The sequence below is a fragment of the Callorhinus ursinus genome, unplaced genomic scaffold (genome assembly GCF_003265705.2).
Source record: "Callorhinus ursinus isolate GAN/ISIS: 27379988/994484 unplaced genomic scaffold, GSC_fseal_2.0 scaffold45, whole genome shotgun sequence".
In the NCBI taxonomy this organism is placed as follows: Eukaryota; Metazoa; Chordata; class Mammalia; order Carnivora; family Otariidae; genus Callorhinus; species Callorhinus ursinus.
The window spans coordinates 4,442,008-4,459,734 of NW_027397107.1; the positions used below are offsets into that span (position 1 = coordinate 4,442,008).

Consider the following 17,727-nt stretch of genomic DNA (forward strand, 5'->3'; position numbering starts at 1 on the left):
CTGTTTATAATTAACTGTGTGCATGTCTAAAATTGTGCTCTACAACCTCACTCTTGATAGTTTAGATGGGTATGTGATTCTAGGCTGACCGTTTCCTTGCATATTTTGAAGAGGTTATTCCTTGGTCTTCTGGCTGAGAAGTCTGACAGCACTCTAACACTAGTTCCCTTGTAAGTGATGGCTCTTTTCTCACAACTGTTAGGTTTGGAGCTCCACACTATGTTGTGTAGATGGGTTTTGTTTTTCCTACTTGGGGTTCAGTGCGTTCTTTAAATCTGAGGGTGTGTGTGTGTGTGTGTGTGTGTGTGTGTGTGTGTGTGTGTGTGTCAAATCCCGAGGGACTCTCAGGCTTTCTGTGGATAGTACCTCTCCCACTTATTCTGGATCTCCTAATTTAGACATATTTTGAAGCATTTCATTCAACCTCCCATATTTTAATTTTAATTTAAAACCTCTGGGCTGCTGGGCTGTAACTTCAAGTCTTCCAGTTTACCACTTCTCTCTTACGTCTGGCCTTCTGTGAAATCTCTGCAGGAATTTTCTGTTTGTTTCAATGACTATATTCTTCATATCTAGAATGTCTATTAGGTTCTTTCTCAAATCTACCTATTTTTAAAACCACCTTCGTTTACCTTATGGTTTCTATTGCTGCTTTTCTCTCTTGAAACATGTTAGGCAGACTCCCTTTAAAGTCTCTTTCAGATTATTGTGCGGTCTGGGCGGTGCAGATTCTAGATACCGCATGCACTGCTCTACTTCATGATGGTTGAGTTGCTCACGGAAGTCATTTCCTTTTCTTTCCTGGCACGGAGAGGAGAGGAGAGGGCTTTCTCCCACCTCGGTCTACAGTGACCAACCTAGGTCAAATGTCCTCACACAGGAAGAGGGGTCTTTGTTTCCTTAGAAAAAGGGACTTCTGAGGAGCCAGCCCTGACAGCTTTAAATGGGTACCAAGCAGCGAGAAGTTTTCAACATATTCATCTGTCTTTTTGTGACCTTGAAAAAGTCATTTAACTATTAATCTTCTCTGTAATATAAAGGTATCTTATGTTAAGTATTATAAGACTCCAATGAAAAGGTGACACATGATTTCTTAAAAACATAGTTTAATTTCATTTTTATCTGGGGAAAAAATACAACTTTAAAATGAAATGACAAGCACTTTGACATGTCATCATGTGTCATTTTTTACGGTACTACACTTATTCAAAATGTGAAGATACAGAACCTTATAAATTTCTGGAATCAAAGATTCCCACCTCAGATGAAAACAAATTGGTTATAAAATGTCAGCTCACTAAACAGTCCATTTTTGTTCTTTCATAGGGAGTATCTTGTAGAAACACTATAAAATAAGGCAGATTTTTGGGAATTCAATTATTTTAGGAAAAAGGTGTTAGGTCTGAGTTTCGTTGACTTTGGGGAGTCACTGGCAAAGCCCATCAGATGACCAGAGTTTCAGAACTCTGCTTCCTGTACGGAGGAGTTGCTCTCCTTGAGGGCTTTAGACTCAGAGCCTCCCACAAGACCGCTTTTCCCAACTAGCATCAATCAGAAAAGAGTCTAACATACACAAATATTTCTGTAGTGCAGTAAAAATGTGTCATTTTATAGTTTTAATTTGCATTATGAAAATAAGTCTGTACACCGAGTAATACATATTTAATGAATATGAATCATGTAAATTTGGTCATGGCATTTAAAGTTGGCTTTGGCTTTGAAGTATTTCAAAATTCATAGAAAATATTGAACTTCTAATAAAATAAATAAAACATTTTAATAATTGATATTAATCAACTTCAAAATTTCTTTGTATTTAATAATCAACTTCAAAATTTTCATATTTTTCATTTGCTACTCAGTTTCAAAAGAGAAGTCACTTTCAGTAGTGTTCCAAAGTGAGTGATTGCACCTTCTATGATGTGAAAAAGTTCCTAAAGCTCCGATTGCCATGAGCTGTTTGTAAGTGCTGGACACAGTTGAGAGAAATTGTTTGCAACAAGACTATTCTCCGTCACTGGCAGGAAATCCATCAGTGTCCTTTGGAGGGTCCCTCTGAGCTCATAAGGAAAGTTAGTGCTGGTTCTCCTGTGACTTTCCTAAGAGCCCCTGCCGCAGGCCCAATATGGTGGACTAGGTCGCACTTTGCGGCAATGGCATCGGATGGTGGCTGCAGAAGGTCAGCGATGGCCCCATGTGCTTTCACAGGCTCTGCAGACGTGGGCACTGTTCTGCCTAATACTGAAAGGACTCAGGAACTCTGGCTGCCCTCAGGAATTGCAAATGAGTGGAGGGACAAAGCTTCAGGGCCCAGGCGGTGTGACGCACTATTCCGGGGGCGGTCGGAGGCTCCGCAGCTTCATTTCATCCAGTCCTTTCCAGTATTTAAAGTTGTTGTCAAGATGCTGCATTAACTCGGGCAGGTCTACAAAGGCTGGAGAGAAAGCACAGGAACGTGATCTCCTTCACAGCCTCAGATGAGAAGTCCGGGCTGTCTAAGGAGAAGGCATTTTGAGGAAGGACTGGTGGCAGCAAACATCTGCGTCCTGCTACACCAACGCAGCACCCACCGTGCAGGTGGAGTGAGCCCGGGCTACTGAACTCAACTCCCCAGTGAGGGCCCAGCAGCTCCTCCGCCACCACACGGGGAGCTGACAACTCTGGCGGGTGCCACAGAGGGGAGGGAAGCTGCTTGAGCATTTCATCAGCTCCTGGGGGCAGGGGCTGTTAGGAAGGCAGTGAGCCTCCCACCGATGGTCCTGATCGGCTCTCTGGTCCCCCCCGCCACCCCGCAGCTTCTGACTCCACACAGGCTCCACTTACACCATGTCCTCGCGGGCAGGGGGTGGGGGGAAAGGCCACGAGCCAGGAAGCACGCAGGGCCGTGGTGGCTGAAGCCCTGAGCAGGGGAGGGGGCAGGAAGGGCACCCAGGCTTCAGGGGTCCTCGGGGAAGGCAGAGTTCTCCTCCTTAGTCCTCCTTGAGAGTCTAAGCCCCCAAACCCATTCTAGAGCCAGCTACACTATTAACATGTGGCTGCCCCTTTCATTCTTGAGGGAAGCCCACTGGGAAAGGCCTTACCATCCCAAGCATCGAACATGTCTGTGATGAAGTAGTCAATGAAGGAGATCTGGGATTTGGGGATGCTGCAGGTGTTTCTGTCAAAAACTGGCATCACCACAGGTAAGTCCTTCCGCTTCTCCTCATCAGTCTGTAAAGGAGAAAATGTCCGAATTAAGAGACTCCAGTATCTGGCTCTGCTCACCCGGGAGCTCCTGGGGAGCAGTGGCCACCGCTAGAGCCAGACATCCGGCTCTGCCCCAGACAGCAAGTGTGCCTGGAGCGGGGCAGCTCTGTGCCAGGGGGGCCTGATGACCCCCCCCACCCCGCCCAGCTCTCCTTTCCGACACCTGGAAGCTTCTTGCCGAAGCTTGAGATCCCAAGCGGCCCGTGTAGCCCGCGAACATGCTCGGCTGCTCGTCACACCCCGGGCCTCCTACCCTGCAAGCGTTTCCAGCGCCAGGCCCGCAATGGTGGGAAAGAAACCACCCCTTCACAAAGAAGGATGGAGGGGCTGCTTCTCACTTCCAGTCAGTTACCTTATTTGAAAAAGTGCTAAACACCCTTGAGATCCTTGAGGTGGGGGGGGGGGGGAAGCTCCGAGATGAGCAGTTTTTAAGTCCTTTAGTCAGACTCTTCCAGACTGTCTAGGATTCGAGAGCTTTGCAAAAAAATGAAAATAAACCTTTTCCCCCAGGATCTTAATTTTATCTTGAAAGAGGTAAGGGAGCTCCTTTTTAAAAATAAGGTCTTGCTTTCACCAAAGTGTCCTGGAGAAAGGGTGAGGGGATGTCCGCAGTGAGACACGAGGGTCACCGGTCACAGGGAGGGGGGTGGCGGGAGGGGACGGAGCGCAGGGTCCGTAAGGCGGGCATGGGCTCGGCGGGCAGCTCAAAACGATAGGTGAGGGGGGTGGTGACCGAAGGCGCTGGGGCGTCCCCCCCACCCCGGGCTCTGGCACCTGGGTCGTCATCCCTCACCGTCCGAGCAGCTCGCCAGAGCCTGGGGTGCCGGCGGCCGGGCCAGGTGAGGCGAGGAAGGAAGAGAGCAGGGGCTGCTCGGCACTGGAGGGAGGGGCCGCAGGGAGGGCACGCGCAGGGGCGCCGTACGGGTGCCGTAGGGGTGCAGCGGGGAGAGCGGGCACAGTGACCTGGCACGGCCTTCGCCGCAGGGCCTGCCGGTGGGAGCACGTGCAGCAAGAGCCCAGGGCCGAGGGTGCCCGGTGGTGGGGGCTGGGTGGCAGGGCTGCTGCGAGCGGAGAGGGGCCGGGGGAGCGGCCGACTGGGCCGAGGGTTCAGGTGTGCAGCAAGACCAAAGAAAACTCCTCCCGGGGCGCGGAGCTGGTCCCCACCCCCTGCCACTCTTGCCCTTGTACTGGGCCTGGGGGACCCTCTCCGCACAACTCTCCCTGACCACTGGCCGGGAGCTGCTTCCTGTCCCGCGGCCTCGCTGCTCCGCACGCGGGCGGCTCTGAGGCCGCAGGCCCGGCGAGAACAGCGCCCCACACCTTCCCTGGAAGGGGGCGTCACTCCCGCGGCTCTCCACCTGGACGCCCCACTGGAGGGCGGCGGCTAGCGGGCGGCGGGGCTGGTCCGCTGACGGCACGGGGCCCAGCACTCCCGAGAAGCACCGAGGCTGCCGCGGACGGTGCCGGGAGCGGGGCCTGGAGGAGGCCGGCGCTCCCGGCAGCACCAAGAGCCCCTGCTGCTCCGGGCGGTGCTGGCGGCGGGCTCGGGGCGCTAGGGCCCGCCAGCAACGGTCGGCCTCTGCTGGCTGGGGGAAGGGCCGCGTCAGGCCACAGGCTGGCAGCTGTCCAAAAGGGGCAGTCGGTGCACGGAGAGTCTCAGGTTCACGGGCCTGACGGGGCTGCCTGGCTCGGGGAGCTGGGCCCTGGGGGCGGGGCGGGGGGAGGGGGGTTGGCTCTCCTGACATTCTCTCTCGGGCTCTGCCAGACACCGACCCCGCTCTCAGGGCCGCCAAGGCAGACGCTCCCTCAGTCCAGCTTCTGTGGCTCCAGTGCCCGTTCTGGCCCTGCTGCCCCCTCTGCCTGCACACGGGAGCGGCTGGCCCGCTGGAGATCGGGGAGACCTCCTACTCTGGGTCCTCTTAGGCCCAGTGTGACAGGTGCATGGAACTTCTTCCAGGGCCCTTAGGCTCTCCTGGAGACGGTTTTCCCATGAGATTCAAAATGGTAGAAAACATCATGGAGTCTTTACTCACCCCGCCCCAGCACAGTCTTGGTCTGGAAACAGCAGCCCTGTTCCCAGCTGCTTCCCTTGAACTGGAGGGACTAGAGCTAATCTTATTTGCAAAATTCTAACCCGTCTGGCGGCCGCCCAAAGGGCTGGTCTGTTTCACCTAACTCCGCGCTCTCGTGCAAAAATGGCTAGTGTTTGGGAAAGGTGCATGGGATTTACAGACACACAGATGCTGGGGGCAAGATGTTATGGGTGGAGACCTGCAGTAGTGTAAGGCCCCAAGGAGAAGCTGGGAGGACTCCGACAGTACACATTCAAAAGCAGCTGTATATACAGCAGAACTGAGAGGGCCGCACATGGGCCCAGGCCCGACTTGTGCAGAAACGATGTGAGGTGAACTTCCACCTTCGTGTGGGGCTAATCCTGGAGCTTGGAGAGAGCCTGGCTCATTAGTGAAGGACTTCCCAGGCACAGAGCAAACTGCAAAGACTGAAAGATGTGTTCCCTCCCCCCACCCACCAGAACAAAGACTGTGAGAGGTGGGTCGTTCATCCCCACCCCCATGTACAATTTTCAACACAAGGCCAAAGAAACAGAGAACAGCCTATCCAAAAGAAGAAAAGAAGCCAGCAGAAGCCATCCCTGAAGAAACACAGGCACTGGACTTACTAAACAAAGACTCTAAAATAACCATCTTATAGCTGCTCAAAGAGCTAAAGGAAAACACGACAAAGGGCTAAAGGAAATCAGGAAACTGATACAGGAACCAAATAAGAATAGCAAAAAGAGAAAGAAATTATAAAAAGGACCCAAATAGAATTCTGGAGCTGAAAAATAAAAAGAAAGATTTGAAAAACTCACTAGAGAGAGTCAACAGCAGATGTAAGCAGGTGGAAGAAAAAAAAAAGACAGGGCACTTGAGATTCTCGAGTCTGAGGAGGCGAAAGAAAAAAAAACAAGAAAAGTGACAAGAGCCTAACGGACTTATGGGACATTATCAAAGGGACCAATATATGCATTATCACAGTCCTGTCAAGAGAGAAAGGGGCAGAGCCTATTTGAAGAAATAGCCCTAAACTGCCATCACTTGAAGAAAGACCTAAATCTATAAAACCAAGAAGCTAAATAACTCCAAATAAACCCCAAAAGAACCATATTGGGACACATCATAACCAAACTGTCAAAAGCCAAAAACAAAGACTCTTAAAAGCAGCAAGAGAAGAGTGACTTGTTACAAGAAATTCTCTGTAAGATGTCTGGCTGATTTCTCAGAAGCCTTGGAGGCCGGTAAGCAGGGAAAGAAATGATGTAAAGTACTAGAAGACAAACCTGTCAACTGAGAACTCTTTATCTGGCGAAACTGTTCTTCAAAACCGAGGGAGAAATGAAGGTACTCCCAGATAAACAGAAGCGGAGAGGACTCATTAGCACTGGGTCTGGCTTATGAGAAATGCTAGAGGGAGTCTGTCAGGTTGAAGGGAAAAGAAGCCAGACCGTAACTCCAGGTCATATGAAGATGGGACAGTCTCCAGCAAAGGTAAACATAAAGGCAAATATACAAAGCAGTATTACTTTAATTTTGGTTTGTAATTCCATTATACTCTGTAGGACTTAAAAGACACGCATACGAATTACACACATTAATGGGTACATACTGTATCAGTATGTCATCTGTGACATCAAAGTGGGGTGGGGAGACAGAGATCTACAAGAGTTTGTATATATGACTGAAGCTGGTATCAATTTGAAATAAGTTACCTAACTTTAAGATGGTATATGTACTATGCTAACTGCAAAAAAAAAAAAAAAAATTTTTTTTTTTTTACACACAGAAGGAAGTGAGGTGATCAAATGTGTCACTACAAAAAAATCAAACACAAGGGCAGGCAGTAATGGGGAAAAGGAGGGACAAAAAAGCTGTAAGACATAAAGAAAACAAAATGGCAAAAGTAAGTCCTTCCTCATCAGTAATTATCTTAAATGTAAATGGTTTAAACTCCCCAATCAAAAGGCACAGGTGGCAGAATGGACAAAATCCTGATCCAACTATATACTGTCTACCAAAGACTTTCTATCAGATATCAAGACACAAACAGGTTGAAAGGATGGGAAAAGGTATTCCATGAAATAACCAAGAGAGCTGAGGTGGTTATGCTACTATCAGACAAAATAGACTTTTAAGTCAAAAACAGACACAGAGAAGGACACTATGTATTGATAAACAGGTTAATTTACCAAGAAGATGCAACAATTACAAGCCTATATACACCAAACATCAGAGTTCCAAAATACATGAAGAAAACACGGACAGAACTGGAGGGAGACACAGACACTTCTATAATAATAGTTGGAGACTTCAGTTCTACACTTTGGATAATGGACAAAACAGCTAGATCAATAAGGGATTGAGGACTTGAATAATAAAAACCGATGGGACTTCAGAGACATTAAGAGAATATTCATCTAGCAACACTTAAGATAATTTTTCTCAAGCATAAGTGGAACATTCTCTAAGATAAAATGTATGCTGGCCACAAAACAAGTCTCAATATTTTAAAGATTAGAATCATCCAAAGTACTTATTCTACTTGGAATGAAACTGGAAATCAACAGGAAGTAACCTGCAAAATTCACAAGTATGTGGGAATCAAATACTCTTAAACAACCAAGGGGCCAAAGAAGAAATCACCAGGAAAATGATAAAATACCTCGAGGCAAATAGAAATGAAAACACAACATCTAGAAAGTTATGGGATGAGATAAAAGTAGGGCTGACAGGGAAATTTACGGCTATAAGTACCTACATTAAAAAGAAAACTCTTAATTCAACAACCTAACTTTAGAAAGAGAACACACTAAACTCAAAGTCAGCAGAAGTAAAGGAATAACAGACTAGAGCAGAGTTAAGTAAAATAGAGAATAGAAAAATAGAGAAAATTAACAAAACCAAAAAAGTTCTCTGGAAAGATCAACACAACTGAAAAATCTTTACTAGACAGACTAAGAAAAAAGAAGGTTCAAAATACTAAAATCAGAAGTAAAAGTGGAACAAAAGAACAAAATAAAAAAAAAGGGGGGGACATTACTACCCATTTTATAGAAATAAATGATTATAAGGGGATACCGTAAACAGTTGTACCCCAACAAAATGGATAACCTAGATGAAATTAACATTCTTAGAAACCTATAACCTAAGACTCAATTATGAAGAAATGAGAATCTGAGTAGATATATAACTAGTAAGGATGTTCAACCCAGTAATCAAAAACCTCCCAATAAAGAAAAGCCCTGGACCAGATGGCTTCATTGGTGAATTCTACCAAACTCTCAAATAGAATTAACACCAATCCTTCTTAAACTCTTCCAAAAAATTGAAGAGGAGAGGACACTTCCTAATTCAACCTATGAGGCCAGCATTACCCTGATACCAAAGCTTGGCAAAGACATGGCCAGAAAAACCACAGACCAATATCCCTTATGAATATTGATAGAAAAATCCTCAACAAAATAGCAAACAGAATCCAGAAGCACATTAAAGGATCATGCACCATGACTAGATGGGATTTAGTCCACTAATACAAGGATGGTTCAGCATCTAAAATCAGTTGATGTGATATACCATATTAAAGCAGTGAAGGAAAGCAGAACCCATGATCGCTGAAAATGTTAAATTTTATGTGTATTTTACCACACATACACACCTCTCCTGCTAAACTGCTTCCCAAACAGGTTGTAGCATTTTACACACCTATTACTGATGAACGAATCCCAGATGCTCCACGTCCTCATGAACAGTACTGTCCGTCTCTGAAACTTCTAGCTACTCTTGTGGTATACAGTGGCGTTTCACTGTGGTTCTAACATCTATTTCCCTGATGACTAATATGTTCAGCACTTTTCAAAGGCTTATTGACTGTTCATACATCTCCTTTTGTGAAGTGTCTGTTAAAATATTTGGCCATTTTAAATTAGGTGGTTTGTCTTTTTATTAATGAGCTACGATTGCTTATATATCCTGAATACGGCTGATTGTCTGACAGGGTTTGTAGATATTTTCTTCCAATGTGGCTTCCTGTGCTTAGATGAGCATAATTCCTGAATTTTGATTCTCATTTCCCAAATTTTCTTTTTATAGTGGTGGTTTTCTGTAACTACAAAATATCTGTCCACTTCTAAATGACCAAGGAATTCTCCTGTGTTTTTCTTTAAAAGCTTTATGGTTTTAGGTTTTATATTTAGGTGTGTGATCCATTGTGAAATGATACTCCTCTGGTATGAGGCAGAAGTTGTGGTCCATTTTTTGTCGGCTGGAGATATCTAAGTATTCCAATACCACTTGCCGAAAAACTTTTCCTTTCCCCACCGAGTGTGCAGATGTGGCCCGTATCTGAGGCCTCTGTGTTCTTTTCCATCCGTGTATCTGACACTTGATGCTAGCACCACACTGGCTTGATTAAGTTCTAAAGACAAACAGTGTAAAATTTCCAACTTTTTTCAAGTTTGCTTTGCTTATTCAAGATCCTTCACCTTTCCATATAAATTTTAGAATCAGTTTGTCAATTTCTACAAAGAAACCAAAACAACCCCAAACTCCCCCCAGACAAAACAACAAAACAACCCCCTGGGATTTTGATTGGAACTGCATTGATTACACATCAGTTTGGAGAAAACTGTACCTTAACAAAAGAAAGCCTTCCAATCTGTAGACTTGGTATACTTCTACATGTTTTCAAGTGTTCTTTTAATTTCTCAGCAATATTTTGTGGTTTTCAGTGTAAAGGACTGGACTTCTTTTTATTAAATTTGTTCCTAGATTTTTTTATTGCTATGCAAATAGGATTAGGGTTTTAGTTTCACTTTTCCAATTGTTTTTGGCTAGTACTAAAATACTATATATTTTTGTGTCCTAGGGCCTTGTGTCTTAGGACCTTGCTAAATCAAATCCTTATTAATGCTATTGTTTTGTACACTCCTTAGAGCTTTCCATATAAAAAATTGTGTCATCTGCAAATAGAAAAAAAATTGTTTTCTATTCTTTGTACCTTTTTTCTCTTTATTGCAATGGCTAGGACAGCCAATACAATGTTCAACAGAGGTGGTGCCCTTCCCTTTTTTCCAATCTTGAGAATGTATTCAATATTTCACCATTAAATATAATGTCAGCTGTAAGTTTTTGTAGATGCCCCTTTTAAAGTAAGTTCTCTTCTATTCCTGGTTTGCTAAGTGTTTTTTTGATGAATGAATGTTGAATCTTGTCAAATACTTTTTCTGTATCTACTGAAATAATCATGTTTTTCTCCTTTACTTGAGTATGGGGATGGTAATTCTTGATTTTTCTGATATTAAACTGACTTTGCATCCTTGGAAAAAACTCTATGATGAGATAGTGTCCTCTTTATATACTATTTAATTAAGTATCTCTGCATCTATGTTCATGAAGATAGTGGACTGTAATTTGCTCCTGGTATTGTCTTTATCAGATTTAGATATCAGGATGATAATGGCTTCATAAAATGAGTTGGAAAGTGTTTCCACCCCCTCTTTTTTTTTTTTTTTTTTTTTTTTTTAAAGTAGGCTCCATGCCCAACAACCCTCAGGGGACCCTGAGGATCGAGTCCATGTTCTACTGAGTGAGACAGCCAGGCGCCCTCCCTGCCCCCACCTCTATCTTTTAATACAATTTTGTAAGACGGGTGTTATTTCCTCCTTAAATGTTTGATAGAATTCCTCAGTGAAGCCATATGGGCCTAGAATTTGCTTTGTGGGAAAATCTTTAAGAGTAAATTTTGATAAATAATTTAATACAGGACTTCTCAGGTGATTGTTTTATCTTGTCAGTTTGGGTAAACTGTAGTTTTTAAGGCATTTAAGTTGTCAAATTTGTTGGTACCTTAAAAATTATATGTTTAATATCTGTAAGACTATGACAATACCTTTTTCATTCTTAATACTGGTAATTTGTGTTCTCTTTCTCTTCTTTTTTTTTTTAAAAGTTTTTTTTAAGATTTTATTTATTCATTCATGAGAGAGATAGAGGGAGGGAGAGAGAGAGAGAGAGAGAGAGAAGCAGAGGGAGAAGCAGGCTCCCACGGAGCAGGGAGCCCGATGCAGGACTCGATCCCAGGACCCTGGGATCATGACCTGAGCCGAAGGCAGACGCTTAACCATCTGAGCCACCCAGGCGCCCTCTCTTTCTCTTCTTAATCATTCTAGTTAGATACTGGGAAATTTTGTTAATTTTCTCAGTCAACTTTTGGCTGTGTTAATTTCTGTTTTCTCCATTTCCTCATGTTTTGCTCTTAAATATTATTTCTTTCCTATATGCTTGGTCTTTTCTAGTTTCTTAAAGTGAAATCTAAGTCATTGCCTTTAGGGCCTTTTCTTATCTATTTTCATTCTATTTTTTTCATCACTGTAATACAAGTGTACTCTTTAATCCCCATCTCCCCCACCCACCTCCCCTCTGGTATCCATCAGTTTGTTCTCTATAGCTAAGAGGCCGTTTCTTGGTTTGTCTGTTTTTTCCCCTTTGCTTGTTTGTTTCTTAAATTTCACAAAGGAGTGAAATCATACGGTATTTGTCTTTCTCTGACTTATTTCACTTAGCATTATACTCTCTAGCTCCATCCATGTTGTTGCAAATGGCAAGATTTCATTCTTTTTTTATGGCTGAATAATATTCCATTGTATATATGTACAACATCTTCTTTATCCATTCATCAATCAATGGATACTTGGGCTGCTTCCATAATTTGGCTGTTTTAGATAATGCTCTATAAATGTAGGGGTGCATGTATCCCTTTCAATTAGTGCTTTTGTATTCTTTGGGTAAATACCCATTGTGATTGCTGGATCCTGGGGTAGCTCTCTTTTCAACTGTTGGAGGAGCCCCCACACTGTTGTCCACAGCGGCTGCCCCAGCTTGCCTTCCCACCAACAGTGCACGAGGGATCCTTTTTCTCCACATCCTCGCCAACCTTTGTTTCTTGTGTTTTGATTTGAAGCCATTCTGACAGGTGTGAGGTGATGCCTCATTGTAGGTTTGATTTGCATTTCCCTGATGATGTGTGATGTTGAACATCTTCTCACGTACTCTGGCCATTTGTATGTCGTCATTGAAGAAATGTCTGTTCATGTCTTCTGCCCATTTTTAAATTGCAGTATTTGTTTTCTTGAGTATTGAGTTGTATCATATTTATCGGACAGTTTGTAAATTTCTACAAAGAAACCAAAACCACCCCAAACTAAAGGGTTAGTATCCCTTTATCAGATATGTCATTTGCAAATATCTTCACCCATTCTGTAGGTCGCCTTTTAGTTTTATTATTTCCTTTGCTGTGCAGAAACTTTTTATTTTAATGTAGTTTATTTTTGTTTTTATTTCCCTTGCCTCAGGAGACAGATCTAGAAAAATATTTCTATGGATGATGTCAAAGATTACTGCATATTCTCTCTTCAAGGATTTTTATGGTTTCAGGTCTCACATTAACTGAGCCACCCATGCGCCCCAAGTGTTTCTTTTTTTAATTGAGGTATAATTGATATACAACATGAGTCCATACTTGTTTATACTGCAAAATGCTCACTACAATAAGTCAATATCCTCCACCACACATAATTTTTTTTCTTGTGGTAAGATTCCAAACATAAGTGAGATCATATAGTTCTTGTCCTTCTCTATTTTCATTTAGCATAATGCCCTCAAGGTCCATCCATGTTATCACAAATGGCAAGATTTCATTTTTTTTAAGGTCGAATAATATTCCATTGTATACAGATACCATGTCTTCTTTATCCATTCATCCATTAATGGACACAGGTTATTCCCATATCTTGGCTAATGTAAATAATGCTTCAGGGAACCTGGAGGTGCATAAATCTTTTCAAGTTACTGTGTCGTTTTCTTCAAATAAATACTCCAAAGTCAAATAGCTGGACCATATGATGTTTCTAATTTTCTGAGTAACCTCCACAGTGTTTAATAGTGGATGCACCAATATCCATTCTCACCAACAGTGCACAAGGGCTCCCTTTTCTCAACATCCATGCCAACGCTTGTTATTATCTTTTTGTTAATAGCCATTCTGACAGGTGTGGTAATATCTCATTGGGTTTTGGCACTTTGCATCCCATTCTGAGGATCCAAGTTTGTATCTGGTATCCTTTCCTTTCAGCTTCAAGAACCTCCTTTAGCATTTCTTCTATTGCAGGTTTACTGGTGATGAATTGTTAGCTTTTCCTTATTTGACAATGTGCTTATTTTCCCTTCATTCTGGAAGGATATTTTCATTGGATACAGAATTCCAGGTTGCCAGTTTTGTCCTAAAGACAAATTGAAGATGTTGTTCCAGTGTCTTCTGGCCTTTTTTTCCTTAAAAAATTTTTTTGAATTCAAGTATAATTAACATACAGCATTATATTTGTTTCAGTTGCAATTTGGTGATTCAGTAATTCTGTACATTACTTGGCGCTCATCATGAGAAGTGTATTTTTTAAAATTTTTTTATTATGTTAATCACCATATATTACATCATTAGTTTTTTGATGGAGAAGTGTACTCTTAATCCCCTTTACCTTATTTCACCCAACCTCCCTCCCACCTCCCCTCTGATAAGCATATTTGTTCTCCATATTAAAGTGTCTTTTTTTGTTTCGCTTCTTAAATTTCACATTTGAGTGGAATCATATGGTATTTGTCTTTCTCTGACTGATTTAGCTTAGCATTATACTCTCTAGCTCCATCTATGTTGTTGCAAATGGCAAGATTTTATTCTTTAAGGTTGAGTAATATTCCGTTATATATATATACACACACTACCTCTTTATCCATTCATCTATTGATGGACAGTTGAGTTGCTTCCATATTTTGGTTATTGTAAATAATGCAATAAACTGAAAGGTGCATATATCTTTTCAAATTAGTGTTTTCCTATTCTTTGGGTAAATACGCAGTAGTGGAATTGCTGGGTCATGTGGTAATTCTGTTTTTCATTTTTTGAGGAACCTCCATATTGTTTTCCACAATGGCTGCACCAGTTTGCATTCCCAACAACAGTGCAAGAGGGTTCTTTTTTCTCCACATCCTTACCAACACTTGTTGTCATGTTCTTTAGCCATTCTGACAGGTGTGAGGTGATATCTCACTGTAGTTTTGATTTGCATTTCCCTGATGATGAGTCATGTTGAGAATCTTTTCATGTGTTTGTGGGCTGTCTGTAGTTCTTCCTTGGAGAAATGTTCGTTCATGTCTTCTGCCCATTTTTAAATTGGATTTTTTTTTTTTTTTGGTGTTGAGCTGTACAAGTTCTTTATATATTTTGGATACAACCCTTTACGGGAGGTCATTTGCAATACTGTATCCCATTCCATAGGTTGCCTTTTATTGTTTCCTTTGCTGGGCACAAGCTTTTAATTTTGATGTAGTCCCAGTAGTATATTTTGCTTTTGTTTCATAGGAGACAGATCTAGAAAAATGTTAGATGTCAGAGAAATTACTGCCTATACTCTCTTCTAGGATTTTTATGGCTTTAACTCTCAAATTTCGGTCTTTAATCCATTTTGAGGTTTGTTTTTTTTTTTTTTTAAGTTTTTATTTATTTGACAGAGACATAGAGAGGGAACACCAGCAGGGGGAGTGGGAGAGGGAGAAGCAGGCTTCCCGCGGAGCAGGGAGCCCGATGCAAGGACCCTGGGACCATGACCCGAGCCGAAGGCAGATGCCCAACGACTGAGCCACCCAGGTGCCCCTTTTTTGAGTTTATTTTTGTGTATAGTTTAAGAAATGGTCCAATTTCATTCTTTTGCATGTAGCTGTCCCGTTTTCCCAGCACCAATTATTGAAGAGACTGTCTTTTTCCCATTGCATATTCTTGCCTCCTTTGTTGAAGATTAATTGACCATATAGTTGTGGGTTTATTTCTGGGCTCTCTATTCTGGTCCATTGATCTCTGTGTCTGTTTTTGTCCCAGCACCATACTGTTTTGATAACTGTAGCTTTGTAGTATATCTCCCAGTTTTTTCCTCCTTTTTCAAGATTGCTTTAGCTATTCAGGGTATTTTGTGGTTCGATACAAATTGTAGGCTTATTTGTTCTAGTTCTGTGAGAGATGCTATTGGTATTTTGATAGGGGTTGCATTAAGTCTGTAGATTGCTTTGGGTAGTATGGACATTTTAACAATATTCTCTAAACCCATGAGCATGGAATATTTTTCCATTTGTGTTATCTTCAATTTCTTTCATTAGTGTTCTATAGCTTTCGGAATACAGGTTTCTCATCTCCTTGGTTAAGTTTGTTCCTAGGTATTTTATTATTTTTGCTGCAACTATAAATGGGATTTTCTTAATTTCTCTATTACTTCATTATTAGTAGACAGACTTGCAGTGGATTTCTGTACATTGATTATATATGCAGTGACCTTACTGAATTAATTTATCAGGTCTAGTTTTTTGGTGGAGTCTTATTTTTAACGATTTTATTTACTTATTTGAGAGAGAGACAGAGATAGGAGACAGAGCACGAGTGAGTGGGGAGAAGGGGAAGCAGGTTCCCCACTGAGCAGGGAGCCTGACGTGGGTCTTGATCCCAGGACCCTGGCATCATGACCTGAGCCACCCAGGCGCCCCCCCCTTGGTGGAGTTTTTAGGATTTTCTATATATAGTATCATGTCATCTGCAAATAGTGAAAGTTTTACTTCTTTCTTACCAATTTGCATGTCTTTTCTTTTTCTTGTCTGTTTGCTGTGGCTAGGACTTTTGGTACTATGTTGAATTAAAGTGGTTAGAGTGGACATCCTTGTCTTGTTCCTGATCTTAGGGGGAAAGCTCTTAGTTTTTCACCACTAAATATGAAGTTAGCTGTGTGGCTTTTTTGAAGATTTATTTATTTGAGTGAGAGAGCACAAGTGGGAGGGGCAGAGGAAGAGGGAGAGAGACCCTCAAATTGACTTTGCACTCAACATAGAGCCCCGATGTGGGGCCTGACCTCATGACCCTGAGATCTCACATGACCTAAGCCAAAACCAAGAGTTGGACACTTTACCAACTGCACCACCCAGGCACCCCAGCTTTGGGTTTTTCACCTATGGCCTCTACTATGTTGAAGTTTGTCCCCTCTAAACCTACTTTGTTAAAGGTTTTTTTTAAATCATGAATGGATGTTGTACTTTGTCAAATGCTTTTTCTACATCTCTTGAAATGATCATATGGTTTTTATCCTTTCTCTTGTTGACGTGATATATCACACTGATTTGCAAATATTGAACCACCCTTGCATCCCAGGAATAAATCCTACTTGATGGTGGTGAATGAATTTTTTAATATATTATTGGATTTCGTTTGCTAATATTTTGTTGAGGGTTTTTGAATCTATGTTCAGTTCATTAAGATATTGGTCTGTAGTTCTCTTTTTTGTAGTGTCTTATCTAGGTTTGGTATCAGGGTAATGCTGGCCCCATAGAATGAATTGCTTTCCCTCCTCTTCTATTTTTTGGAATAGTTTGGGAAGAATAGGTATTCACTCTTCTTGAAATGTTTGGTAGAATTCACCTGTGAAGCCCTTTGGACCTGGACTTCTGTTTGTTCAGAATTCAATTCAATTTAATTGCTGATAATAGGTTTGTTCAAATTTTCTATTTTTCCTGGTTCAGTTTTGGGAGGTTATGTGTGTCTAGGAATTTATTTTTTTCTAGATTGTCCAATTTGTTGGCATGTCATTTTTCATAATCTCATAATGCTTTGTATTTCTGTGACATTGGTTGTGATTTCTCTTTCTGATTTGGAGGTTTTTTTTAAATTTTATTATGTTAATCACCATACATTACATCATTAGTTTTTGATGTAGTGTTCCATGGTTCATTGTTTGTGTATAACACCCAGTGCTCCATTCAGTACGTGCCCTCTTTAATACCCATCACCAGGCTAGCCCATCCCCCCACCCCCCTCCCCTCTAAAACCCTCAGTTTGTTTCTCAGAGTCCATCGTCTCTCATGGTTCGTCTCCCCCTCCGATTCCCCCCCTGCTTCTTTTTTAACATATAATGTATTATTTGTTTCAGAGGTACAGGTCTGAGTTTCAACAGTCTTACACAATTCACAGTGCTCACCATAGCACATACCCTCCCCAATGTCTATCACCCAGCCACCCCATCCCTCCCACCCCCCCACCACCCTCAGTTTGTTTCCTGAGATTAAGAATTCCTCATATCAGATCATATGATACATGTCTTTCTCTGATTTGTTTCGCTCAGCATAATACCCTCCAGTTCCATCCACGTCATTGAAACTGGACCATTTCCTTATGCTACACGCAAAAATAGACTCAAAATGGTTGAAAGACCTAAATGTGAGACAGGAGTCCATCAAAATCCTAAAGGAGAACACAGGCAGCAACCTCTTCGACCTCAGCCACAGCAACTTCTTCCTAGAAACCTCTCTTAAGATTTTTTATTTGAGAGAGAGAATGAGTGGGTGG

General features: G+C 42.3%; 1 protein-coding gene across 4 annotated transcripts in view; it reads right to left on the bottom strand.

Annotated features, from left to right (window-relative positions):
* Window positions 1-1,089: 1,089 nt before the first annotated feature.
* Window positions 1,090-17,727, bottom strand: part of PDE8A (phosphodiesterase 8A) — a 157,354-nt gene continuing 140,716 nt past the window's right edge. For all 4 annotated transcript variants that reach the window (XM_073882214.1, XM_073882213.1, XM_025893231.2 and 1 more), the window contains 2 exons: window positions 3,081-3,210; window positions 1,090-2,434 (listed from right to left, as the gene is read on the bottom strand). In XM_073882214.1, the coding sequence (XP_073738315.1) occupies window positions 2,328-2,434; window positions 3,081-3,210 (237 nt within the window). In that variant the 3' untranslated portion in view covers window positions 1,090-2,327. The remainder of the gene's footprint in view (window positions 2,435-3,080; window positions 3,211-17,727) is intronic.